At 40.4% G+C, this 22,500-nt stretch overlaps 1 protein-coding gene across 5 annotated transcripts in view; it reads left to right on the forward strand.

The window, feature by feature from the left end:
- VPS13D (vacuolar protein sorting 13 homolog D) overlaps positions 1-22,500 on the forward strand; it is a 244,518-nt gene that overhangs the window by 42,639 nt on the left and 179,379 nt on the right. For all 5 annotated transcript variants that reach the window (XM_060014644.1, XM_069540755.1, XM_060014636.1 and 2 more), the window contains 6 exons: positions 914-1,004; positions 2,764-2,890; positions 4,534-4,714; positions 9,891-10,073; positions 15,703-15,925; positions 18,481-18,691. In XM_060014644.1, coding sequence (XP_059870627.1) covers positions 914-1,004; positions 2,764-2,890; positions 4,534-4,714; positions 9,891-10,073; positions 15,703-15,925; positions 18,481-18,691 — 1,016 coding nt within the window. The remainder of the gene's footprint in view (positions 1-913; positions 1,005-2,763; positions 2,891-4,533; positions 4,715-9,890; positions 10,074-15,702; positions 15,926-18,480; positions 18,692-22,500) is intronic.

A 22,500-nucleotide genomic window follows, 5' to 3' on the forward strand; every position in this document is an offset into this window, starting at 1 on the left:
ATTCTCTCCTTTTTTCTCTGCCTTCCCCTACACATGATTTTTCTCCTTCCTTTCCTTCTATTATTTTCTTTCTTTTTCCATTTTTTCCCATTCATCAGACATGTACCGATCACCTACTTTGTGGTAGGCATGAAAGATGAAGGCGTGAGTATCACTGGGCTCTGCCACTCGGGAGCAGAGTGTATGAATGGGGGTTTGATCTGTTCTCCGTCCCCTCTTCTCTCCTTCCTTCTCTTCAATCAGGGCCTCACCCCAGTGATAACACTCAGAGGTACCTGCCTCAATAAATCATAGACATAGAGTCCTTTTTGTGGTTAAAATGACAGTATTGCAATACCGTATTTCTTTGTTTCAGAGAATGCTGTTCCCAAGACAGAGGATTTTGGTTTTCTTCTATTTATAGTTGTCTCTGGGAAAGAAAATCTTGGATTGTAGTTCCTAAGTGAAGTCCCAGTTGGTCACCACGGGCTTCTATTAAATACTTGTCCCAAGACATTAAACATTAAGTGTATTTATCATTTTGCTTTGACAGATTTCTTAGGGTGGACTTTACTTAATGAATCTGTGTGAGTGATTACAAAATAGTGCGATGTTAGAGATGAATGCAAAAAGGGGAAAAATTGTTTTATAATGTAAAACATTTCACTAACAAAGAATAGACGAGGCCAAAAAACCCCACAAAAACCTGAAAACCAAATACCAAGAAACAACAGAGTTCATTTCCTATCAGCTCTCTCCTCTTATTATGGTTTGGCTGACTAAGAAAAGCTGAAATGAAGATGGCATCAGTAAAATAAAAGCTTTATCTTCAGATTTCCTGAGACTTGCAGCATCTTTCTCGATGCTGTTTGTCTGAAAGTTACCTTTTTTCCCCTCAGTGATATTTGCCTTGCTTTACCTCCTGTGTTCTTAGGTTCATTCGCTCTCTCTCGTGCTGAATAAGACCACCAGTGAGCTTGCTAAAGCAAATGTGTCCAAATTAGTGGCACACCTGGAAATGATTGGTAAGTGGGGAAAATCAGACTTGCAAAATCTGGGAAGAGTTTGAACATCCTGTTTACAAAGCTAACTGTCCTTACTGGCTAAGGTGTGGCTCAGTGGCCATGATTTGTGGTGGTGGTGCCCCAATACTGGTCTGTGGATCAGAATCATCTGGGTAGCTCGTTAGAAATGCACACGTCGGCACAACTCCTTCCCCATCCCAGGAATCTGATTCTTTAGGTTGGGATGGGGTCCTGACATCTGTCTGTGTTTTAAACAGACTATCTGGGTGACTATGTAATTTCTTTGTCTAAAATTAGGACATTTTGGGGAGTGAAAGGGGGCATTATTCATAATTACAGCTGGGAAACAGGCATATAACAGGGCCGTCTCTGGGAAACCAGGGCACGTGTTCAGTCTGTTGCCATGCATAGGGGGAGCCACCAATAGGGGGTGGTTTAGGCAGGGGGATATTGTAGCAAAGCTAGCATTCTTTCTAATGGGACTCCATAGGTTGAAATTCCTAGTAGCACACAAGAGAGGAGCTGTATCAAGTTCTAAATCAGAGGGATTTACAGTGTGCATAAAATACCGCTCCTTTTTTAAGCAACTGGTAATGAAATAAGGAAGATTACAAAGCTCCAATGTTGATTCTGTAGTAAAATAAGAATGTCTTTTGGGGACGGGATGAACTAAAATTGAGATTTCATGCCTGGTATAAATTAATTATAAAAGGTTCCTAGAAGAGATGGGTCTTTAGAATTGGGAGAAGCTTGTGTATTTTTGTTAGAGGACATTAGGGGTCAAAAATAAGTATGTGTCTTCAGTTCACTGGGCGCAGAACTAGCCCGACAAATATATACACCTCAGTCATTGTTCTGTAATGCTAATTATGATGATAAAGTTTGTTTCACAGAAGCAGCAGTGCAGAATATTCCTTTTCAATATCCACACCATGTTAAGAATGATTCATATAGGTTTGCGCCCCAGGTGCACATTTCAACATTTCTTCTTCTACCCACTTTCCAGGGGCTTTACTTGTGTAATGTCAGAGTAGTTTCAAATCTGTGTCTCCAGTGTCTGTCTCATTAATTTTGCCTTTTAATTAAATCACACTAAAACCCATTTTTTAATGTTCGAGTAACATATCTGTGACACTTCCTCCTTTATTCTTTTTTTTTTTTTTTTGCGGTACGCGGCCCTCTCACTGTTGTGGCCTCTGCCGTTGCGGAGCACAGGCTCCGGACGCACAGGCTCAGCGGCCATGGCTCATGGGCCCAGCCGCTCTGCGGCATGTGGGATCTTCCCGGACCGGGGCACGAACCCGTGTCCCCTGCATCGGCAGGCGGACTCTCAACCACTGCGCCACCAGGGAAGCTCCTCCTTTATTTTTTTGTCCGTAGTACAAAATAGACCTTATGATATTTCACTAATTCTAATTAGTGGTCTGATCTCAGAAGAGAGCACATTTTTATCTGTATTTGTAAATGTTTTATCCTTTAAATTGTGTATGCATTTAATTTTTTTCCCCTTGTAAGTGTTAAAGTGTGATGCTGCAGTATTATTTCAGCCCCTTTGGACTTTTGCATTGAGACTATTTGCAATAGTGCATAAAATATTTTTCTGGGTGTATAGGAATATGAAAATTTTCTTTTGAATTTTGCTTTATTAAATGGTGTAAAGTCTGAAGCATGTGTGTATCAATTTTTGTTTCAGGCAAATTTAAGGTGTGTGACAGAAAAAAGATACATAAGAATGTGTTCTAATTTTTAACATTCCTAGAAGGAGACCTGGCCTTACAGGGAAGCATTGGGAGCCTGTCTCTGAGTGACCTTACATCCCATGGAGAGTTCTATAGAGAACGGTTCACTACAAGTGGGGAAGAAGCACTCATCTTCCAGACTTTCAAGTAAAAATACCGATCTTTTCTCACTTAACATTTTGTCATAATTGCTTGTTGTTTCAAATTCTTGTCAGCTAAACAATGAAGAAAAGTTTTAAAAAATCGTAACATCTTACGTAAAATTGATTTGATCTAGTTATGGGGAATCTTGATTTATATATATCCAATGCAATGGATCTGCATTGAAGTGGGCGACTCAGGCTTAATAAATAAATGGGGTATGATTGAAATAATTGTGATTATTATTAGTCTGGTTTCACAGCAACTTGTTATGTGACTTTGAGCAAGTCACTTAATCTCCATGCATCAGTTTTTCTATCGAAATATTGAGGGGACTATGTTAGATCAATTTCCATCTAGCTCTGAATGTTCTGGAATGATTTCAGCCTGAGAAAGTTGTTGAAGTTACGGGTTTTAAATTACATTACGCATTTTTCCCAGTACAATCATAATCTATATTCAATTTTAGAACTTAGAAGGCATTTTTAGCCTATGTAGTTATTAAAGAATGGTTTTCTCAGAAAGCAGAAAGTTTAAAAGGCTGGGATTTAAACCTCTCAGGGAACTGTTAGAAAATACAGGTATCCAGCTCTGCTCTCAGATATTCTGGTCTGCGGTAGTATTCTTTTTTTTTTAAACTTGCCGAAGTGATTTTTAAAAATTTTTTGGCTGCGCCGCACAGCATGTGGGATCTTAATTCCCTGACCAGGGATCACACCCGCGCCCCCTGCATTGGAAGCACGGAGTCTTAACCACTGGACCACCAGGGAAGTCCTGCCAGAGTGATTTTAATGTTCAACCAGAGTTGAGAAAAATGGTCCCTAAAGATGTCTGAGAACTTTTTCTTTCCTTTCCAGAGGAAGTATATCATACTGTTCTGAGAATTTAGATTGACTTGTTTGCACTGTTACCTACCACAGTGGCATGGTTCTCTAATAAATGAGATAATTAGTGTCAAGCTCTTAACTCTCTGCCTGACACAAAATAGGTGCTCACCTAATACGAGTTCTTTTCCCCAGTGACTGTATCCTGTATAATAATTTATTATTAGGGCATCATGTTCCATTAAATTTAAAACCATTTGTAAAAGTTTTCTAATTTATCTGTGAATGTAGATGCTAAAACTCTTTAGCTTGCATTTCACTGAAGTAAAAAGAAGACTTCTTTCAGCTTCCAGAAGACAGATTGCCCCAGAAACTTTGGTTCTGTTGCCTAATTTTCTTTACCAATTGTTTTGTGGTCTTATTTTTATTACCTTTCAAGCCCATATTGTCACAGTCTTTGCTAGAAGAGTGAGCAGGAATACTCATTTTTCCTTAAAGGCAGGGAAAAAGAGCCTCAGGGGAAAGGTCTGAACCACAGGTGGCTTCTGAGTGAGTTCTGGAGTCATGAGTGGGTTCAGCACCCAGAGCTATGCCCCTGTTTATAGCCCTGGCCATCACGCCAGACTTTTATTTAACATCCTCAACACATGGCGGGAGCTTAGAAAGGAAGTAACTATTGGAGTTTGCTTTCTAAAACTTGATTGGTGGATTTCCATTTTAATAAAGCTGTTTTCTAGGGAAACCCGTAAGTCCACCCAAGTTTTCTTCAAATACTAATTTGCATCCTGCTGCTGTCTGAGTCACATTTTTTGCCCTTCCTCCTAGATATGGCCGGCCCGACCCGCTGCTCCGGCGGGAGTACGACATTCGAGTGAGCCTCCAGATGGCCTCCGTGCAGTATGTGCACACCCAGCGCTTCCAGGCGGAGGTGGTGGCCTTCATCCAGCACTTCACTCAGCTGCAGGACGTGTTGGGGCGCCAGCGAGCTGCTATTGAGGGGCAGACGGTAGGTAGTGTCATTGATCCAAGATGCTTTTCCAGTTTGAATGATCAGTAGAACTTTTAAATCTCTAGAGGTAAATCTGGAAACTTTCACTGAAAAAGGTGAAGGTAATTAGGTAATCTTAAGCTTACTACTGTCCTCCAGGTAGCTGAGTATCTACAGAAATCTTACTGTAATCGGAGAGCTTATGTTCCTTACTCATCATGTCGTGTTTTAATTTCCTTTGAAGTTTAGCTTTCGCTTGCTCTAAAAAAGATAAACTTTTTATGGATAACACTAAAGACTTCAGGTCCCTTTTAGAACTTCAGTGGGGTTACTTCTCCTGGAAAGTGGTCCCAAAGAACATATCTATTCTATTATAGGAAGAGGATTTTTTTCAGATATAGTTCTCCAACTTCTTAGTTCATGGCTCCCTTTAATGTCTTGGAATTTTTTCCGTGATACATCCTAGACCAAAAGAAGCACCTAATGGTCTTTCCATTTCCTAAGTAATGAAGTCTAAACAGCTTAATAAGTATATATGTCCAACAGCTTAGTAGCTGTTAGAAAAAAAACACGTAAGTGAAAAATGAGATTTTTGTTTCATTTTTAAGTAACCGTAATTCCTTCCTAGTAGGATGTATGTGCCTCTTGGGCACTGAACAGTTTCTCACACTTGGAATCAGGTTGAACATCACAGCCCTCATTTCCTTTTCCACATTTATTTTCTCATGGTACTTGCTTTTTATAGCAGCAACTGCTTAAGACCCAGCTTTGCAAAGATGTGACATCATTGAAAGGAATGTAGCATGATCTAACATTGAGTGTAAACCATCTCAAGTTGGTAGTTTGTGCAGTGTCTAACAGATGATGTGTTTCCCTCAAAGATTTAAAATGTCCTGGCAGTGCACCTGTGAGTGTGAGGCAGCCTCCTGTGGTGTCTTGGCACACAGTTTGGGAACCACAGAAAACAATTACAATGTAGTTCTTTGTAAAACTTGTTATTTATTTATTTTTAAGCTTTATTAGGTAAAAGATTAAAATTTAAGTCTTTATAATGGCAACACTTAAAAATTTTATGTTTTAGTTTAAATTAAAAAATTTTGAATATGTTGTATATTGTTTTAGTACAGAATCAAAGTAAAAAAGGACATTTGGAGAAAAGTCTCTTTCTCAATTACTTTTCCTCAGCCACCCAATTTCTGTCCTTGGCAACAACCAATGTTACTGGTTTCCTGTGTATGTTATAGAGAAGGTATTCGTTTTTAAATATAAAAGTACAATCAAATTATAGGGAATCTGGAAAAGATATCTTATCAGTTTTCTAGCACCATAGGTATGTTTTATGTTCTTTTTTCCCTATACATGTTTCCATGGTTATAATTATGGAGTATGTAACCTTTTTTTCTCTCTTTAGAAACTAAAAAAAAACAATTTAGTATTTGCTACATATAAAGAATATCTGTAGCATGCTTATAAATTACAAAGTGTGATAATAGAAGGAACATCTATGAACCCACCACCAAAATAAAAATTAAAACATTACTAAGACTGTTGCATGTGGTCCTTCCCTATCTCATTCTGTTAATGCCTCAGGTAACCCCTCTCCTGATTTTTGGGTCGACTAGTCCCTTTAAAATTTTTGCTTGTTTGACCTTTATAAAAAGGGCATTAAATTTGCTTGTGTCGGGCTTCCCTGGTGGCGCAGTGGTTGAGAGTCCGCCTGCCGATGCAGGGGACGCGGGTTCGTGCCCCAGTCCGGGAGGATCCCACGTGCCGCGGAGCGGTTGGGTCTGTGAGCCATGGCCGCTGGGCCTGTGTGTCCGGAGCCTGTGCTCTGCAGTGGGAGGGGCCACAGCAGTGAGAGGCCCGCGTACCGCAAAAAAAATAAAAAATAAAAAAATAAAAAAAATTTGCTTGTGTCCACTTGCTAATTGTCTCCCAGTGCTAATCCCTGCATCCTGGTAGCCACTGGCCAACTTGCTATTACAACAGAATACAGCCATGTTCATTCGCTTCCTTATTGTCTGTGGATGCTTCTTTCTTTTTTTTTTTTTTTGCGATACATGGGCCTCTCACTGTTGTGGCCTTTCCTGTTGCGGAGCACAGCCTCCGGACGCGCAGGCTCAGCGGCCATGGCTCACGGGCCCAGCCGCTCCGCGGCATGTGGGATCTTCCCGGACCGGGGCATGAACCCATGTCCCCTGCATCGGCAGGTGGACTCTGAACCACTGCGCCACCAGGGAAGCCCTGTGGATGCTTTTATAGTTTTCTTGATTTGCTCCAATATATTATGGATTTTGTATCTATGCTCCTGAGGGATATTAGTTTGTTGTTTTCTTTTTTTAAAAAGGAAAGAATGCCTGTTTTCTGGTTTTGGTAACTGGTCAGTGCTGTCCTTGTAGTATGAATTGGGAAGTGTTCCCTATTCTACTTTCAGAATAGTTTGTGTAGAATTGACATTATTTCTTCCTTTATATATTCTGGATATAAGACTTTTGATATATGTATTACAGATATTTTATCTTAGTCTATAGGTTTTTTTTCCCATTTAAAAAAATTTTTTTTATTTTTGGCTGCGCTGGGTCTTAGTTGTAGCATGCGGGATCTTCGTTGTGACATGCAGGATCTTTGTTTTAGTTGCAGCATGCGGACTTCTTAGTTGCAGCATGCGAACTCTTAATTACGGCATGCATGCGGGATCTAGTTCCCCGGCCAGGGGTCGAACCCAGGCCCTGTGCATTGGGAGCATGGAGCCTTACCCACTGGACCTTTTCCCATTTTCTTAATACTATTTTTTGAAAAGCAGGAGTCTTTCTTTTTTTTTTTAAATTTCTCTTTTTAAATTTATTTATTTTTTGACTACGTTGGGTCTTTGTTGCTGTGCATGGGCTTTCTCTAGCTACGGTGAATGGGGGCTACTCTTTGTTGCGGTGCACGGGCTTCTCATTGCAGTGGCTTCTCTTGTTGCAGAGCATGGACTCTAGGCACACGGGCTTCAGTAGTTGTGGCTCGCGGGCTCTAGAGCACAGGCTCAGTAGTTGTGGTGCACGGGCTTAGTTGCTCCGCGGCATGTGGGATCTTCCCGGAGCAGGGCTCGAACCCGTGTTCCCTTCATTGGCAGGTGGATTCTTAACCACTGAACCACCAGGGAAGTCCCAGAAGTCTTTCATTTTGATGAAGTCCAATTTTTTTCTTTTAGGTTAGTGCTGTGTGTTTTGTGAAAGAAATCTGCTTACCACTAGGTGGCAAAAAATTTCTCCTATTTCCTCTTTTAGAAGTGTTATAATTTTAGACCTCTTCCATTTTGAGTTAATTTTTGTGTATTTTGTGAAGTAAGGGTTGAGATTTTTTTTCCGTATATGTATTCAGACTATTCTTTTCCCATTGAATTACCTTGACACTTCTGTTGAGAATGTATGCGTGTATTTCCTTATTCTCTATTCTGTTCCATTGATTTATATTTAATTGTATACCACCCTGTCTTGATTGCTCTTGCTTTATGATATGTCTTGAAATCAGATAGTGTAAGTCCTCCAACTTGTTTCAAAGATGTATTGGCTATTATAGGTCCTTTGTTTTTCTCTATAAATTTTAGAATCAGCTTGTCTGTTTCTACAATCAAGTCAGCTAGGATTTGATTGGGATTGCCTTGAATCCATATATCTGGAGAATTGACGTCTTAGCAGTATTGAGTCTTTGGATCCTTGAGTATGGTATATCCCTCCATTTAATTAGATCTTCAGTTTCTCTCAGCAGTGTTTCGTAGTTTTGGGTATACCCTTCTTACACATCTTTTGTTAAATTTATCCCTAGGTGTTTCACAATTTTGATGCTGTTGTAAATTGTATCAATTAAAAATTTCAATGTACACTTGTTTATTGAAAGTTTGAGAAATATAATTGACTCATATACTGACATGTTGACCTCATATCCTACAATCTTGCTAAACTTACTTCTTGTAGTTCCTTTAGATTCTCTAGGGTTTTCTACATAGATTATTATGTTGTCTGTGAATAAGAGAGTTTTCTTTTTTCCTTTCCAACCTGTATACCTTTTTGTGTGGACTAGGACTTCCACTACAATGTTGAATAGAAGTGGTGAGAGTGGGTATCCATGCTTTGTTCCTTATCTTAGAGGGAAAACATTGTCTTTCACGGATGTATGTGATGTTAGCTCGAGATAGTTTGTGTGTGTTTTTAAGTTATCTGTCTACTTTGTCTGAATTGTCAGTTTGTTGGCATGAACTTGTTCATAGGTTCCCACATCTTTTTAATATTAAGTTCTCTAGCAATGTCCCTGACTCTTCCCTGATAGTGGTGATTTTTGTTTCCTTCATTTTTTCTTGATTAATATAGGTAGAGTTTTATACTTTCAATCAACTTATGGAGGCCTGTGTTAGGCCCATGCATACTGTTAACAAGCATGCCGTGTGCACTTGAAAAGAATGTAAAATGGTTGTTGGGTAGAGTGTTCTATAAATGTTGAATTGATTTTTCTCTGTTGTTTATCTGTTTTCTAAATAACTGGTTTCTGCTCTTTATTATTGTCTTCCTTCTCCTTACTTAGGTTTATTTTGCTTTTCTACCTTCTTAAGCTGGAAGCTTTATTGATTTTAAATCTTTAATATAAAATAAGTATTTAATGCTAAACATTTTTCTTTAAGTACCTTTTTAAGTGCATTCCATGAATTTTTTTTTTTTTTTTTGCCGCACGCGGGCCTCTCACTGCTGTGGCCTCTCCCGTTGCGGAGCACGGGCTCCGGATGCGCAGGCTCAGCGGCCATGGCTCACAGGCCCAGCCGCTCCGTGGCATGTGGGATCTTCCCAGACCAGGGCACGAACCCGTGTCCCCTGCATCGGCAGGCGGACTCTCAACCACTGCGCCACCAGGGAAACCCTGAATTTTAATGTGCTGTGTTTTCTTTATCAGTAAGGTCAAAATATTTTTTAAATTTCTCTTGTGATTTCTTCTGTGACCCATGGGTTATTTAGAAGTGTATAGTCTAATTTCTAGATGTTTGGGGGTTTTCCATTATCTTCTTGTTACTGATTTCTAATTTAACTCCTTGGTGTTCATAGAATATATTCTGTGTGATTTTAATTGTTTTAGATTTATAAATTCATGAAACTTTTGGAAATTTGATTATAAAATTAGGGAATTAATTGAACCTCTAACCCAATTTTCCTTCTTCTTTCAGGTGAGAGATCATGCCCAGCGTTGTTCACGGGTTCTCCTGGATATTGAGGCTGGTGCTCCTGTTCTTCTTATCCCAGAAAGTTCCAGATCAAATAATCTGATTGTAGCGAATTTGGGGAAGTTGAAAGTCAAGAACAAGTTTCTCTTTGCTGGTATTCCTGGGACCTTTACCTTACAAGATAAGGTGAGCAGTCAGCACCCATTCCCTTCTCAGTTCACCTGGCATTGGAATGCCAGTCGAAAAATTCAGATGCTGCCATAAGAAGATTCCTAACCACTGTTACTTTTGTAGTATATGTGGCTTGAAGAATATTTTTTTGGACATTTTATTAACATTTCAATTAACCTTTCATAGAGGTAGTGTAAATTACAACTTTTACTAACTGTATGTAGTAACTTATTTTAGCAAACAAATCAACAGAACCATCTTTATAATGCTTTCCTCATAGGCTGAACTCATAGTAATCAACTTTTTATACTATGTGGCTTTTTTCAGAAGACATGATTTGGCCCAAGGCTTATCTGAAGCCATGTAAAAATACCTTAATAATTAAATCGTATAGAGTATACTGCTTTACAGTTTAAAAGTACGTTAGCACTTATTTCTTATAACATGTTTGGAGGTAATTGGGATGAGGATTGCTGCTTTCATTTTACATTTGGAAAAGCTAGGACTCATTGAGAATACATGATGAAAATGGGAAACCCTAGTAAATCACAGGCTTAACACTGATAGGACCTGGGAGGTGGTCCCACCCACTTTTGCAGTTGAGGAGACCAGTAACTTGCTGGAATCAGAGACTGTCTTATGTTCTAGGGGGGTGTGTGTGTGTGTATGTGGTTTTTTTTTTTGTTTGTTTGTTTTTGCGGTATGCGGGCCTCTCACTGTTGTGGCCTCTCCCGTTGCGGAGCACAGGCTCCGGACGTGCAGGCTCAACGGCCATGGCTCACGGGCCCAGCCGCTCCGCGGCATGTGGGATCTTCCCGGACCGGGGCACGAACCCGTGTCCCCTGCATCGGCAGGTGGACTCTCAACCACTGCGCCACCAGGGAAGCCCTGTATGTGTGTTTTAATATTTATTTATTTATTTTGGCTCCACTGGGTTTTAGTTGTGGCACGTGGGATCTTCGTTGCGGCATGTAGGATCTTTAGTTGTGGCATGCGGACTTCTTAGTTGCGGCATGCAAGCAGGATCTAGTTCCCTGACCAGGGATTCAAATCTGGGCCCCCTGCAGTGGGAGTGTGGAGTCTTACCCACTGGACCACCAGGGAAGTCCCTCTAGATGTGTTTTTTTGCGATATGCGGGCCTCTTACTGTTGTGGCCTCTCCCGTTGCGAAGCGCAGGCTCTGGACGCGCAGGCTCAGTGGCCATGGCTCACGGGCCCAGCCGCTCCACAGCATGTGGGATCTTCCTGGACTGGGCCACGAACCTGTGTCCCCTGCATCAGCAGGCAGACTCTCAACCACTGCACCACCAGGGAAGCCCAGAATCCATGCTTTTAACAAACATATTTCATCACCACAGGAACTGAAATATTGGTTTGGCTGATAAAACTTGATTGGAGTATTGGACCAAGATCAAGCTATCATTACTTGCTCACTTCTCAATCCGAGGTGGTATTTTGATGAACTGAGTAGGCACTAGCACGCTTTATGAATAAGCACCTAGTTTTCACCTGCAGGCTACAGAGAGCCACAGGATTAGAGAGAACTACTCAGTAGAAAAAACATGGGCAAGTAGTATTTGCTGTTCACAATCTCCATTAAACAGATGGATCGATATGCATCCCTTGTGAAGGGACCAGTAAGATATGGAGAGATGAGTCAGAAGTGTTTCTTCTAATAATGTTCCCTTCAGGGGAGTAGATGAGTCCCTTCATGGAAACGAGATTAAGCTGCTTTTCTCACATTGATCAGACCCCAAACAGCCAAAATAATAATAATAATAATAATAAAGAAAATAAATAAATTAAAAAAAAGAAATTGAGACTTAGATAGGTTAAGTAATTTCTTTTGGATTAAACATCTAGTGAGGGCTTCCCTGGTGGCGCAGTGGTTGAGAGTCCACCTGCCGATGCAGGCGACACGGGTTCGTGCCCCAGTCCGGGAAGATCCCACATGCCACGGTGTGGCTGGGCCCGTGAGCCATGACCGCTGAGCCTGCGCGTCCGGAGGCTGTGCTCCGCAACGGGAGAGGCCACAACAGTGAGAGGCCCGCGTACCGCAAAAAAAAAAAATCTAGTGAGGAGTACAGTGTGGACCTTAGACTTTGGTGTGTCTGCTTTCAATACTCCATGCTCTTAACCACGGTATGATTATATCTCCCAGTATTAAGATTAGGTTTATGTAGGGGAAAATAAACTGGCAAAGGCTATTGCTGTCTTACTGGCCCTTTGCCAAATAGCTGTAGCTCTTCTGAATTTTCTAAAGGATGTGGCAGTGAGTTCATTAAAATAACTAGGATGGAAGAACTCCAGAGTTTATTACAGAAGAGATACAAAGTTGAACAGAAAAGGTCCTGTTCGCCTCTCTAGGTGTAGGAAGAAAAGAAAACGGAAGAGAGTGACTAGGCTGCTAGTCTTGCCAGGCCTTTGCCAAGGAGCTCAACTTGGGTCAGAAAGTAATAGGAAGACTGTATTTGTTGGTAATACCTAAACTCAGATAATGTTGTTATTTTCAAATTAGTACGTCTATAGTTTTCTTCATTTGTTTCACTTTTCACTTAGCCATTTATTCACTACTTCTAACCTAAACACCCTGAACCAAAAATATTTGATTCCTTGAGTGGGAATGGGTGGAGTGAGGAGGAGAGTGAAGACGAGCCAGTGAGAACCACAGGAACCGTGTTCATGTGTCATAACCTGGAGCTCAGGACCCAGAGTGGGGGTGTTTGAATGATGGTTAGAGGGCAGGTTGTCCTTATATCACCTCACTACAGCCGCTTAGCCGAACCAGATTTAGTGATCAGAGCACATGGTGAAACCAGAACAGCAGTGATTAGCAACGCAGAGGGAAGAGCACCACCAGGTTTGCTCATCGTCACGCCCCATCTTCAGACAGCTGATGGCTGAGAACGTGCTTGTTCACCTTGTGGTCAGAAGCCCTCCTGCTGGAACAGTAGGCTTTCTTGCCAGAGCGAGAAATAGGCTTCCACTTAACGTATTTTTTTTAAGACAGTAAAAATGAAACAAATCACCATTGGCCTTTCACAGTAGGCCTAGTAGAGAACTAGTAACCTTGGTCTTAATGAAAATCTCTTTTCATATTTGAGTAATAAGCATTTTCCTGTTTACTGACTTAAGTCTTAAAGAAAATAAAAGAAAGATCCATTTATAAAAAGAAAGATTTATAACTGCTTCTAAAATTTACTTTTCCTTACTATGAGGTGTTTATAATTAACATGACTAGATATTAAACAAATGTGTCAGAGCTGGTGTTTACACATGAATGTTGTTCCCGCTGACACATCAGGGTACTGCCTCTCTGTTCCAACTCTGCTGCCCTTACTGCCCAAGGGAGAGCTGAATTCTTCTTGGGAACTGTCTTCTCAGCCTTTAGTTAGTTCTTTGGAATATATTTGTTTGTGGTAAATCTTTGTTTTGAAGCCTAAATCTTTAGGAGGAGATCAGTTAGAGCCAGAATGGGTGATCAAGTTCAATAATACCATTTTTGTTTCTCTCCCCTTCCTGAAAAGATAAAGACTTATTTTCTATGTCAGATATATCTATATATGAGCTTAATGAGCTGAGTCTGAATTTAGCTTCTAAAGAAGAATTGCCAAAATATTTCAAGAAATTTTTGCAGAATGGTGTCTGTTTTGTTAAGTATGCCAAATAATAGCACGTAGTTTGAAGCATTTTAATGAAAAAATTTCCCTGTATTTGTTTTTGAGGATTTGATTTTCAGTGGCATTGCATACAAGGATTGCTTTTTCTTCAAGGTATAATATGTTTTTTTGCCTCCTGGTTATTCGAAAAAACCTTATGGGATTCAGCAGTCAATTCACATTCATACGCTTAAAAAAGAAAATTTTAAAAAACAATTCTTTAAAATATTTCATTACTTGGGAAAGCCTGCTTATCACTTTTCCCTCTGCTTTGGCAAATCACTTCCCTCCTGTGTAGAGAAGCCTTTGTTAAGGATCATTAAAAGCAATTTCTTTTTTTTTTCTTTTTAAAGCCCTAGGTAGTACTTTTTTGATGACCTTATTTTATTTCCTTAAATCCTAGAAAAACTTTATCTTGTTACATACCAGTGGTGGTTCTGTAGAATTCCATAAGGGCTGCTTGGAGTGTGTCGCTTGTTAAAGTATTTGTAATCAGATAAACTTATCTGTGAAACTTACCTCTCCACATGTACAGTCAGGTTCCACTGATCTAGGCCTGTGTGAAGTGAGTAGTGACTTTCTTCTCCAAAAATCGCTTTACATTTGCCGTTTAATGCATTTGCACGTGTGAGGTTTGTCTAGCATGCATTCCAGTGGTTAAAGGACAGGAAATAGTCCTGAAATCAAAGCTTGCAGAGGGGTTATTTGCCTTTGAGTTCTCTGACTCCCTTGTGTTTGGAATTGTTTTACATAAATCCATGTCTTAATGAGTGCAGGTTTGAATTTTTTACATATGTTTTTCCTTTCATTTTTCTCAATCATAGATTGTGCTTAAACCATAATTTCTAAGTCTTTCAAAAGCTTTGAGTTAATCTCCTCAAGCCACTGATTTATTTAAACCCACTCAGAGAGGATGGAGAGATGAATCAAATGAAAGAGCAACAAATACTCTCTAGAGTTTAAATAAACTAAGCAAGAGGGAAGGTTTTTAATGTCGAAATGCTTACATAATGGCATTTACCTAGTAATTTGCCTTGCAAAAATGAATTGCAAAAAATAAGAACTTTCACTGTTACATGTAATTACTACTCAAGATAACTGTGAAGGCAAACAGTATTATCTCGTTTTCAAATGCTGACAGGAATACACATATAAAGCAGTACTGGAAGGAAAACAATTCTTCCCCTCCTTCCAGCTTGTTGGTGAGAGGGGAGAGATGAGAACAAACCAACCCTGCAGAAGCCATTTGGATATATAGCTCTGAGGCTTGGGGGAAGGAACCATGGGAAGTTTAAACGTCAATTATTGAACCATTCTGGTGAAAAACATTTACCCCGTTAGCAATTAACTGAAGGTACTAAGTATGTAAGAAAAGCGTATATTATTTTCAGTAGAATTACAGAATTAATTTTACTGTGTATTTGCCCTTAATTTCTATGCCCTTGAACAGAAACATAATACGAATGGCTTACCTATATTTTCCATTTTGTTTTCATTTGCAGTTACTTAGATGAGAAATGTAAACAGAGGAGGGGAGACTTCTGCAAAGTACAAACACATTACAATGGCTTTATTCCCTATTGCTATTAGATGCATTTTCTTAAAACAATAAGCACCTCCCCTCCAGCAAAGCAATAATGTATCATATGGCTGAGAGATTTGCTTTTGTTGTATTTGACCTAGATTAAACCACCAGTGATTAGTATCCTGACATTTGCTCTTAAGCCAAAAGATCAAATATGTTCCTGCAAAATTGCTATAGTTTTCAACAGGTACTGAATTATATGTAATATCTCTGCAGATAATTACATGTGGCAGAAAGTATCATGACCCTGTGGCCCTTTTGTTTATGGGATCTGGGGGGCTTGGGAGGTACCAAGTGGTGTAGAGTCTTTGAAGAGTCCAGGGACTGGGATGGGACTTCCAGGATAGTAGGTACAGTCAGTCCCATTCCTGCCTTCTAGTTTTCTTCTGTTTCTTCCCAGGAGTCTGTGCCTTCAGCTTCTCCAACTGGTACTCCCAAACACAGTGTGAGGAAAATGACAAGCATGGAGGACCCGAAAGGGACCCATTCCGAGGGGCTGTTCATGATGCCTCCTGTTGGAATGAGTCTAGGCACCCTGAAGAGCGAGTTTGTGCCAAGTACTTCAACCAAGCAGCAAGGGCAGCAAGCCACACCCTCTGTTGGTCAGGTTTCCAGGAGTCCAGGTAAAAGAGGAGAGAGGAGCTGCATGATGAAGGTGGGCAAATGCATGAGACCATTGGAGGAACCTAAGGGGGGGGAATGTATCCCGTACAAGCAGATGCCCACAAAGTGGTAGCATGTCTTTAGTGATAATCCGATTTTGATATTGATTTAGAAGGCTTAAGAACATTAGGATGTGGATTTAACATTGGGCGGCTTCTAGAGTAGGGTTAAATTGGTAAGACAGTGTAAATAAAGAGATTAGATTGTCCGTTAGGACTTATATGTCAAAACAGTTGCCACCAGATGGTGAGTATAACTAGAACAGTTCCTGCATCCTTAGACACATCCTTGCCAGTCACTATTTAATTCTAGAAAAATAAAAAAGAACTCTGAAAAAAATATTAGTGTGAATTAGGTAACAGAAGAAATACTATGAGTGAAGTTTTTGAAAGACATGAACTGCCCAGTTATTGGGCTCTTCTCTAGAATTTGACAATTAGCCATTCCAGATGCAAGCCTAATTTTGGCCTTTTGGTTTTCTGGATGGGTGATGGATTGGATAAGTGAAGTGTCGCTCCAAGGAGTGTGGGAAGCAGAATATGATTAGCCCCAAAAATCAGTGGATGAAAATCAGTCCACTATGATTGGACTTGGAGAAATGTGGGACGCTAGCTGAGGGAGGCTGCTGAACGTCTTTTGTTAGATAGATGCAAGGAATGGTTAACTCCTTGTAGTACCTTGTAGTCCCAGAGGTGAGAGCAAAGTGGTTTATGGTTACATTGCTGATTAAAGGAGATTATTGTAGTCATCAGTAAAAGACTGGGTATTGAACACTCACTACGTGCCAGACGTTGTGGCACATTCTTTCATCAATTTTTGCGTTTTATCCTCATGATATAGAGTTTTATTTTTATCCCCATTTTATAGATGAAGAGGCAGAGGCTTAGAGAGATTAAGTAACTTGACCATAGTTTTGTAGATGTAGATGGTAAATGGTAGAGTTGGACTATGAATTTAGGTAGTCTGACTCCAGAACCTGCAGTCTTAACCTACATGATATTGCCTACCAGTCTCCAGTCTACATATGCGTAACAAATGCATACAGCACGGGGTGGGGTGGGGCTGGGTGCACACATAGGGCCACTCAATACACGTCTTCTGTTGCTGTTGTTGTCCTGGTGACGATGATTAGGAATAAGGCCAATTTTACATATATTTAGAAGCCTATAAGAAGTGATTCGGGATGTTTTATAGAAAGATCTCTTTCCTGACAATATTTCTCCTCCTGATTTGCAGTTTGTTTCTGGAATTCTATATGTGATTAAGATTGGGTTAAGGTAGTGGTTTTCAAACTGCTTCTGTATATCCCTGGGATTCCATGACAACCCTAGCAAATCTCTGAAGCCCTTTCTTTGTTCCCATCCCTTTTCCCCTTCTGCCACACCAGCTCCATTTTTGTTTACTTCACATATTTATCCATGCAGTAACAAGGCAAGAACTAATTCAATTAGTGCCTGCCTAATCCAGGTGTTAACAATGTTTTGTTCTCCTATATATTAACACGCTATGTTCTCCTGTATAGTAACATGCTATTAGACATAGTTCCTGCCATGATGTGAATGATATGAGAAAGCCATTAAATAAGCTTTATATTGACAGATTAAGATAATCTTAATCTAGATATTGCCAGATTAAGATAAATGTTATGGGAGAGACAGAATGGTGTAAAGCGAAAGAACAGGACCCAGTTGAGACGAGAGGAGGGTATGCTGTGGGTAAGACTGTTCAGACAGCAAGGAGCCTGGCATGTGGGGGAAACAAAGGCCAGTGAGCCCGAGACTTCATGGGCAAGGTGGAGAATGGCTTGAGATGAGGTTGGAAAAGTAGACAGTGGGCTTAGGCAGGGCTTTACGGGGATTTAGGGGAGTTTCACAGAAAGAACTTTGCATTAAACAAAGCCATCAAAGTATATAAAGGAAGAGAATGTTTTGGTCCCACTTATTTTTTTAAGGATTACTGAGGTATTTTTGTGAGCAGAATGGTTTTGTGAGGGCAGACTGGAATTGTATAGGTATATTGGAGGGGAGTTTATGGTGGTCTAGGCAAGAATGGAGGTGGTTTGGATTAGATCAGTGCTGGTGGAAATGGTTACATGTGATGTTTGTTTGGAAAAAAGAATTTTGCTGCTGGAAAATTTGTAAACCTTTGGGTAACATTATCTCTACATGAGACCCCTGTGGGATCTCCTTGGGAGGGAGCATATTAAGTACTTTTCGTCAGAAGCCCTTTAGCCTCAGTTAGTGTCTCGGGACAGCAATGAGACACTGAGGGGACGTGGCACAGTATGTGCTTGCATGCAGGTGGTGGGCAGGAGATGTCCAACATGCGGAGCATTGTGGACGGAGGTCTTGGTGCCAGAGTGGAGACTTCTGGTCACCCAGCTTTCTGACACAGGCAGTGCTAAACATTTTCCAAAGAGAAAATGAACTTTCTTTTGGCTTTTTAGTTTTATTCTGGTCCAGCCCTTTCTGGGTCCCATTTTCTTCATTGTCTCTCTTTCCTTGGGTCTGTGTAGAAGACCACGTCTGCCTGCTAGATTGCATTGTCGTCGATCTACAAGACATGGACATCTTTGCTGCAGAGAGACACCCACGAGAGTATACTAAGGCCTCGGAAGACAGTAGTGGAGACCTGATCTTCTCCTCCTATTTTGTGCGACAGACAGGAGGAAGCCTCTTGACTGAGCCTTGTAGATTGAAATTGCAGGTGGAAAGGAACTTGGACAAGTGAGTGGTTTATATTCAAATAACTGTCTGTTGTAAGTAGAATCGTAATAACTTGGAAATCAATGCTATTAAGTCTGGAAGGGCATAGGTATTCACTTATTTTTTCATCTATGTAACAAATATCTATTGAGTCCCTACTATCTGCTAGACATGAGGGCTCCTGTGATGAAAGAAAAAACTTCTGCCGTCATGGAGCTTACGTTTTGTTGAGGGATATAGGAAGGTAAGTATATGATTCTAACTTAGTGTTTGATTCAGTGTTATAAACTGTGTTGTAGGATTGTAGTAGGTGCCTTGGAAACAAAGAGGAAGGGACATGAATTTAGCATGGATTTTGATGGGAGTAGGGAGGTAGTGATGGCAGGGAAGGTATTTGGAAGAAGTGACATTGGATTCTATGTTTCAAATACAATAGATTCTGGACCTGCTATTGCTGTTTACCCTGGAGCTCCATTTAATGAGAACAATTGTTTAGATGCTATTTTGCCCATTTCACTCTATTAAGCCTTCTGAAAGTACTACATAAAGACTGATGAACTGACTCTAATTTACCTTTTAATTGGCTTCAAAACACAGGATGCTTAATATCTGTAGTTTAGAGCATGGCTTCAGTTGTCATTAGTTCCACATCTGGCTGGGAAACTTACTGAAAAGAAACATTCCCGACCCCACCTGAGACCAGCAGAACCTGACTCTCAGGGCCTAGCCTCAGGTGTGTATTAAAAAGGTCCTCGGGCTTCCTTGGTGGCGCAGTGGTTGAGAGTCCACCTGCTGATGCAGGGGACACGGATTCGTGCCCCGGTCCGGGAAGATCCCACATGCCGCGGAGCGGCTGGACCCGTGAGCCATGGCCGCTGAGCCTGCGCGTCCGGAGCCTGTTCTCCGCAACGGGAGACGCCACAGCAGTGAGAGGCCCATGTACCGCAAAGAAAAAAAAAAAGAAAAAAAAAAGGTCCTCTGGTGGCGCTTATGCTCGCCTGGCCCCTGTACCTGGACTGGGACTGCTGGTTACAGTGTATGATGCCTTTCAGTTTGGAGCACTAATTTTGGAGAAAGCAGCAACATTTGCATCTTAACTTCAGGGAAAGATGAGGCATGGCTGTAAAGTAATGAAAGAGATTTTCATTTGTAGCATTTTGAAAAGCAGTGTCACTACTTTTCCAGGGTGTCATTTTAATCCCTCTTTGGCTACTCTCTTTGCAGTTCTTGGGCTTGGGCAAGTCATTTAATATCACTGTTTTGTTTCTCTCTGGATTAATGATACAGTTTAGCCGCTCTCACTGAGATTTTTGTGTTTCATTCTTACTTGTTATTCAAGTGCTCCCTGGCTGGCTTTCAGTTATGGTTGGCATGGGCTGTATTTTATTCTACTGGCTTAGAAGTCTTAAGAGGAGCTTCACTATTTAGAAATCAAACACTTTGTTTTCTTTTCAAGTAAAGCTTTCCAAAAAAAAATGTGCTTTACTACTCTGTTTATCTAAACTTTACCCACTTCCATCAGTGTTTATGTGCAGATAATTATACCCTGTTAGCCCAGATAGAAGGTGATGACTGAACACAAGGTATTCTATCAGCTTCTCACAGCACAGACACGGGAACTCAGAGGTTCTTGGTAATCCTTTCCAGCTTTTCTTTGTTGATTGCGTGACTAGTCTTTTTTCACCTTATATGTAGGTTTTTCTCCATAGACAAAGTAGTTTTTTGTATTCCTCTTCCACTTCAAATCCTAACCCTCTACTTTATATACTCAGCATAGTGTCTGCAGGATCTGCGATGCCCACTTCACCTCTAGGAGGGTAGAGAAAAAGCTCTTCAGTGTTGGGATGAGGTATCTTCCCCCCACCCAGGCATTTTCAACTTCACTCCTGCCCATCTCAGCTGAAATGAGTGACTGATTCAGGTTTTATCCTAATGTCCCATCTGGGCTCATTATGAAACACTGGTTCTGCCTTTAGTTATCACTAAATGAATAAAGAGCTTGTCACCTTTTCTTTTTCATCAAAATATAGTTGTACAATATTATGTTAATTTCAGCTATACTACATAGTGATCAGACATTTGCACACATTATGAAATGATCACCACTATGAACATAGTAACAGTCTGTTTCCATACAAAGTTATTATAGTGTTATTGACCGTATTCCTCATGCTGTATAGCAGCGGTCCCCAACCTTTTTGGCACCAGGGACCAGTTTCGTGGAAGACACTTTTTCCACAGACCTGGGTAGGGGGCGGTTTTGGGATGATTCAAGTGTATTACATTTATTGTGCACTTTATTATTATTACATATTAATACATAATGAAATAATTATACAACTCACCATAATGCAGAATCAGCGTGAGCCCTGAGCTTGTTTTCAGTTGCCACTCACTGGTAGGGTTTTGATATGAGTCTGCAAGCAATTGATTTATTATGGTCTCTGTGCAGTCAGACTTCTCTGCTAATGATAATCTGTGCTTGCAGCTGCTCCCCAGTGCTAGCATCACTGCCTCAGCTCTACCTCAGGTCATCAGGCATTAGATTCATATTTTTGAATTTTATTTTATTTATTTTTTTATATAGCAGGTCCTTATTAGTTATCCGTTTTATACATATCAGTGTATACATGTCAATCCCAATCTCCCAGTTCATCACACCTCCCCCCCTGCCACTTTCCCCTGTTGGTGTACATACGTTTGTTCTCTACATCTGTGTCTCAATTTATGCCCTGCAAACAGGTTCGTCTGTACAATTTTTCTAGGTTCCACATATATGCATTAATATACGATATTTGTTTTTCTCTTTCTGACTTACTTCACTCTGTATGACAGTCTCTAGATCCCTCCATGTCTCTACAAATGACCCAATTTCGTTCCTTTTTATGGCTGAGTAATATTCCATTGTATATATGTGCCACATCTTCTTTATCCATTCGTCTGTTGATGGGCATTTAGGTTGCTTCCATGACCTGGCTATTGTAAATAGTGCTGCAGTGAACATTGGGGTACATGTGTCCTTTTGAATTATGGTTTTCTCTGGGTATATGCCCAGTAGTGGGATTGCTGGGTCATATGGTAATTCTATTTTTAGTTTTTTACGGAACCTCCATACTGTTCTCCATAGTGGCTGTATCAATTCACATCCCCACCAACAGTGCAAGAGAGTTCCCTTTTCTCCACACCCTCTCCAGCATTTGTTGTTTGTAGATTTTGATGATGCCCATTCTAACTGGTGTGAGGTGATCCCTCATTGTAGTTTTGATTTGCATTTCTCTAATAATTGGTGATGTTGAGCATCTTTCCATGTGCTTTTTGGCCATCTGTATGTCTTCTTTGGAGAAATGTCTATTTAGGTCTTCTGCCCATTTTTGGATTGGGTTGTTTGTTTTTTTAATATTGAGCTGCATGAACTGTTTATATATTTTGGAGATTAATCCTTTGTTCATTGATTTGTTGGCAGATATTTTCTCCCATTCTGAGGGTTGTCTTTTCTTCTTATTTCTGGTTTCCTTTGCTGTGCAAAAGCTTTTAAGTTTCATTAGGTCCCATTTGTTTATTGTTGTTTTTATTTCCATTACTCTAGGAGGTGGATCAAGAAAGATCTTGCTGTGATTTATGTCAGAGTGTTCTTCCTATGTTTTCCTCTAAGAGTTTTATAGTGTCCAGTCTTACATTTAGGTCTCTATAAACTCCATTTTGAGTTTATTTTTGTGTATGGTGTTAGGGAGTGTTCTAATTTCATTCTTTTACATGTAGCTGTCCAGTTTTCCCAGCACCACTTATTGAAGAGACTGTCTTTTCTCCATTGTATATCCTTGCCTTCTTTG

This window comes from Delphinus delphis, chromosome 1 (assembly GCF_949987515.2).
Source record: "Delphinus delphis chromosome 1, mDelDel1.2, whole genome shotgun sequence".
NCBI lineage: Eukaryota > Metazoa > Chordata > Mammalia > Artiodactyla > Delphinidae > Delphinus > Delphinus delphis.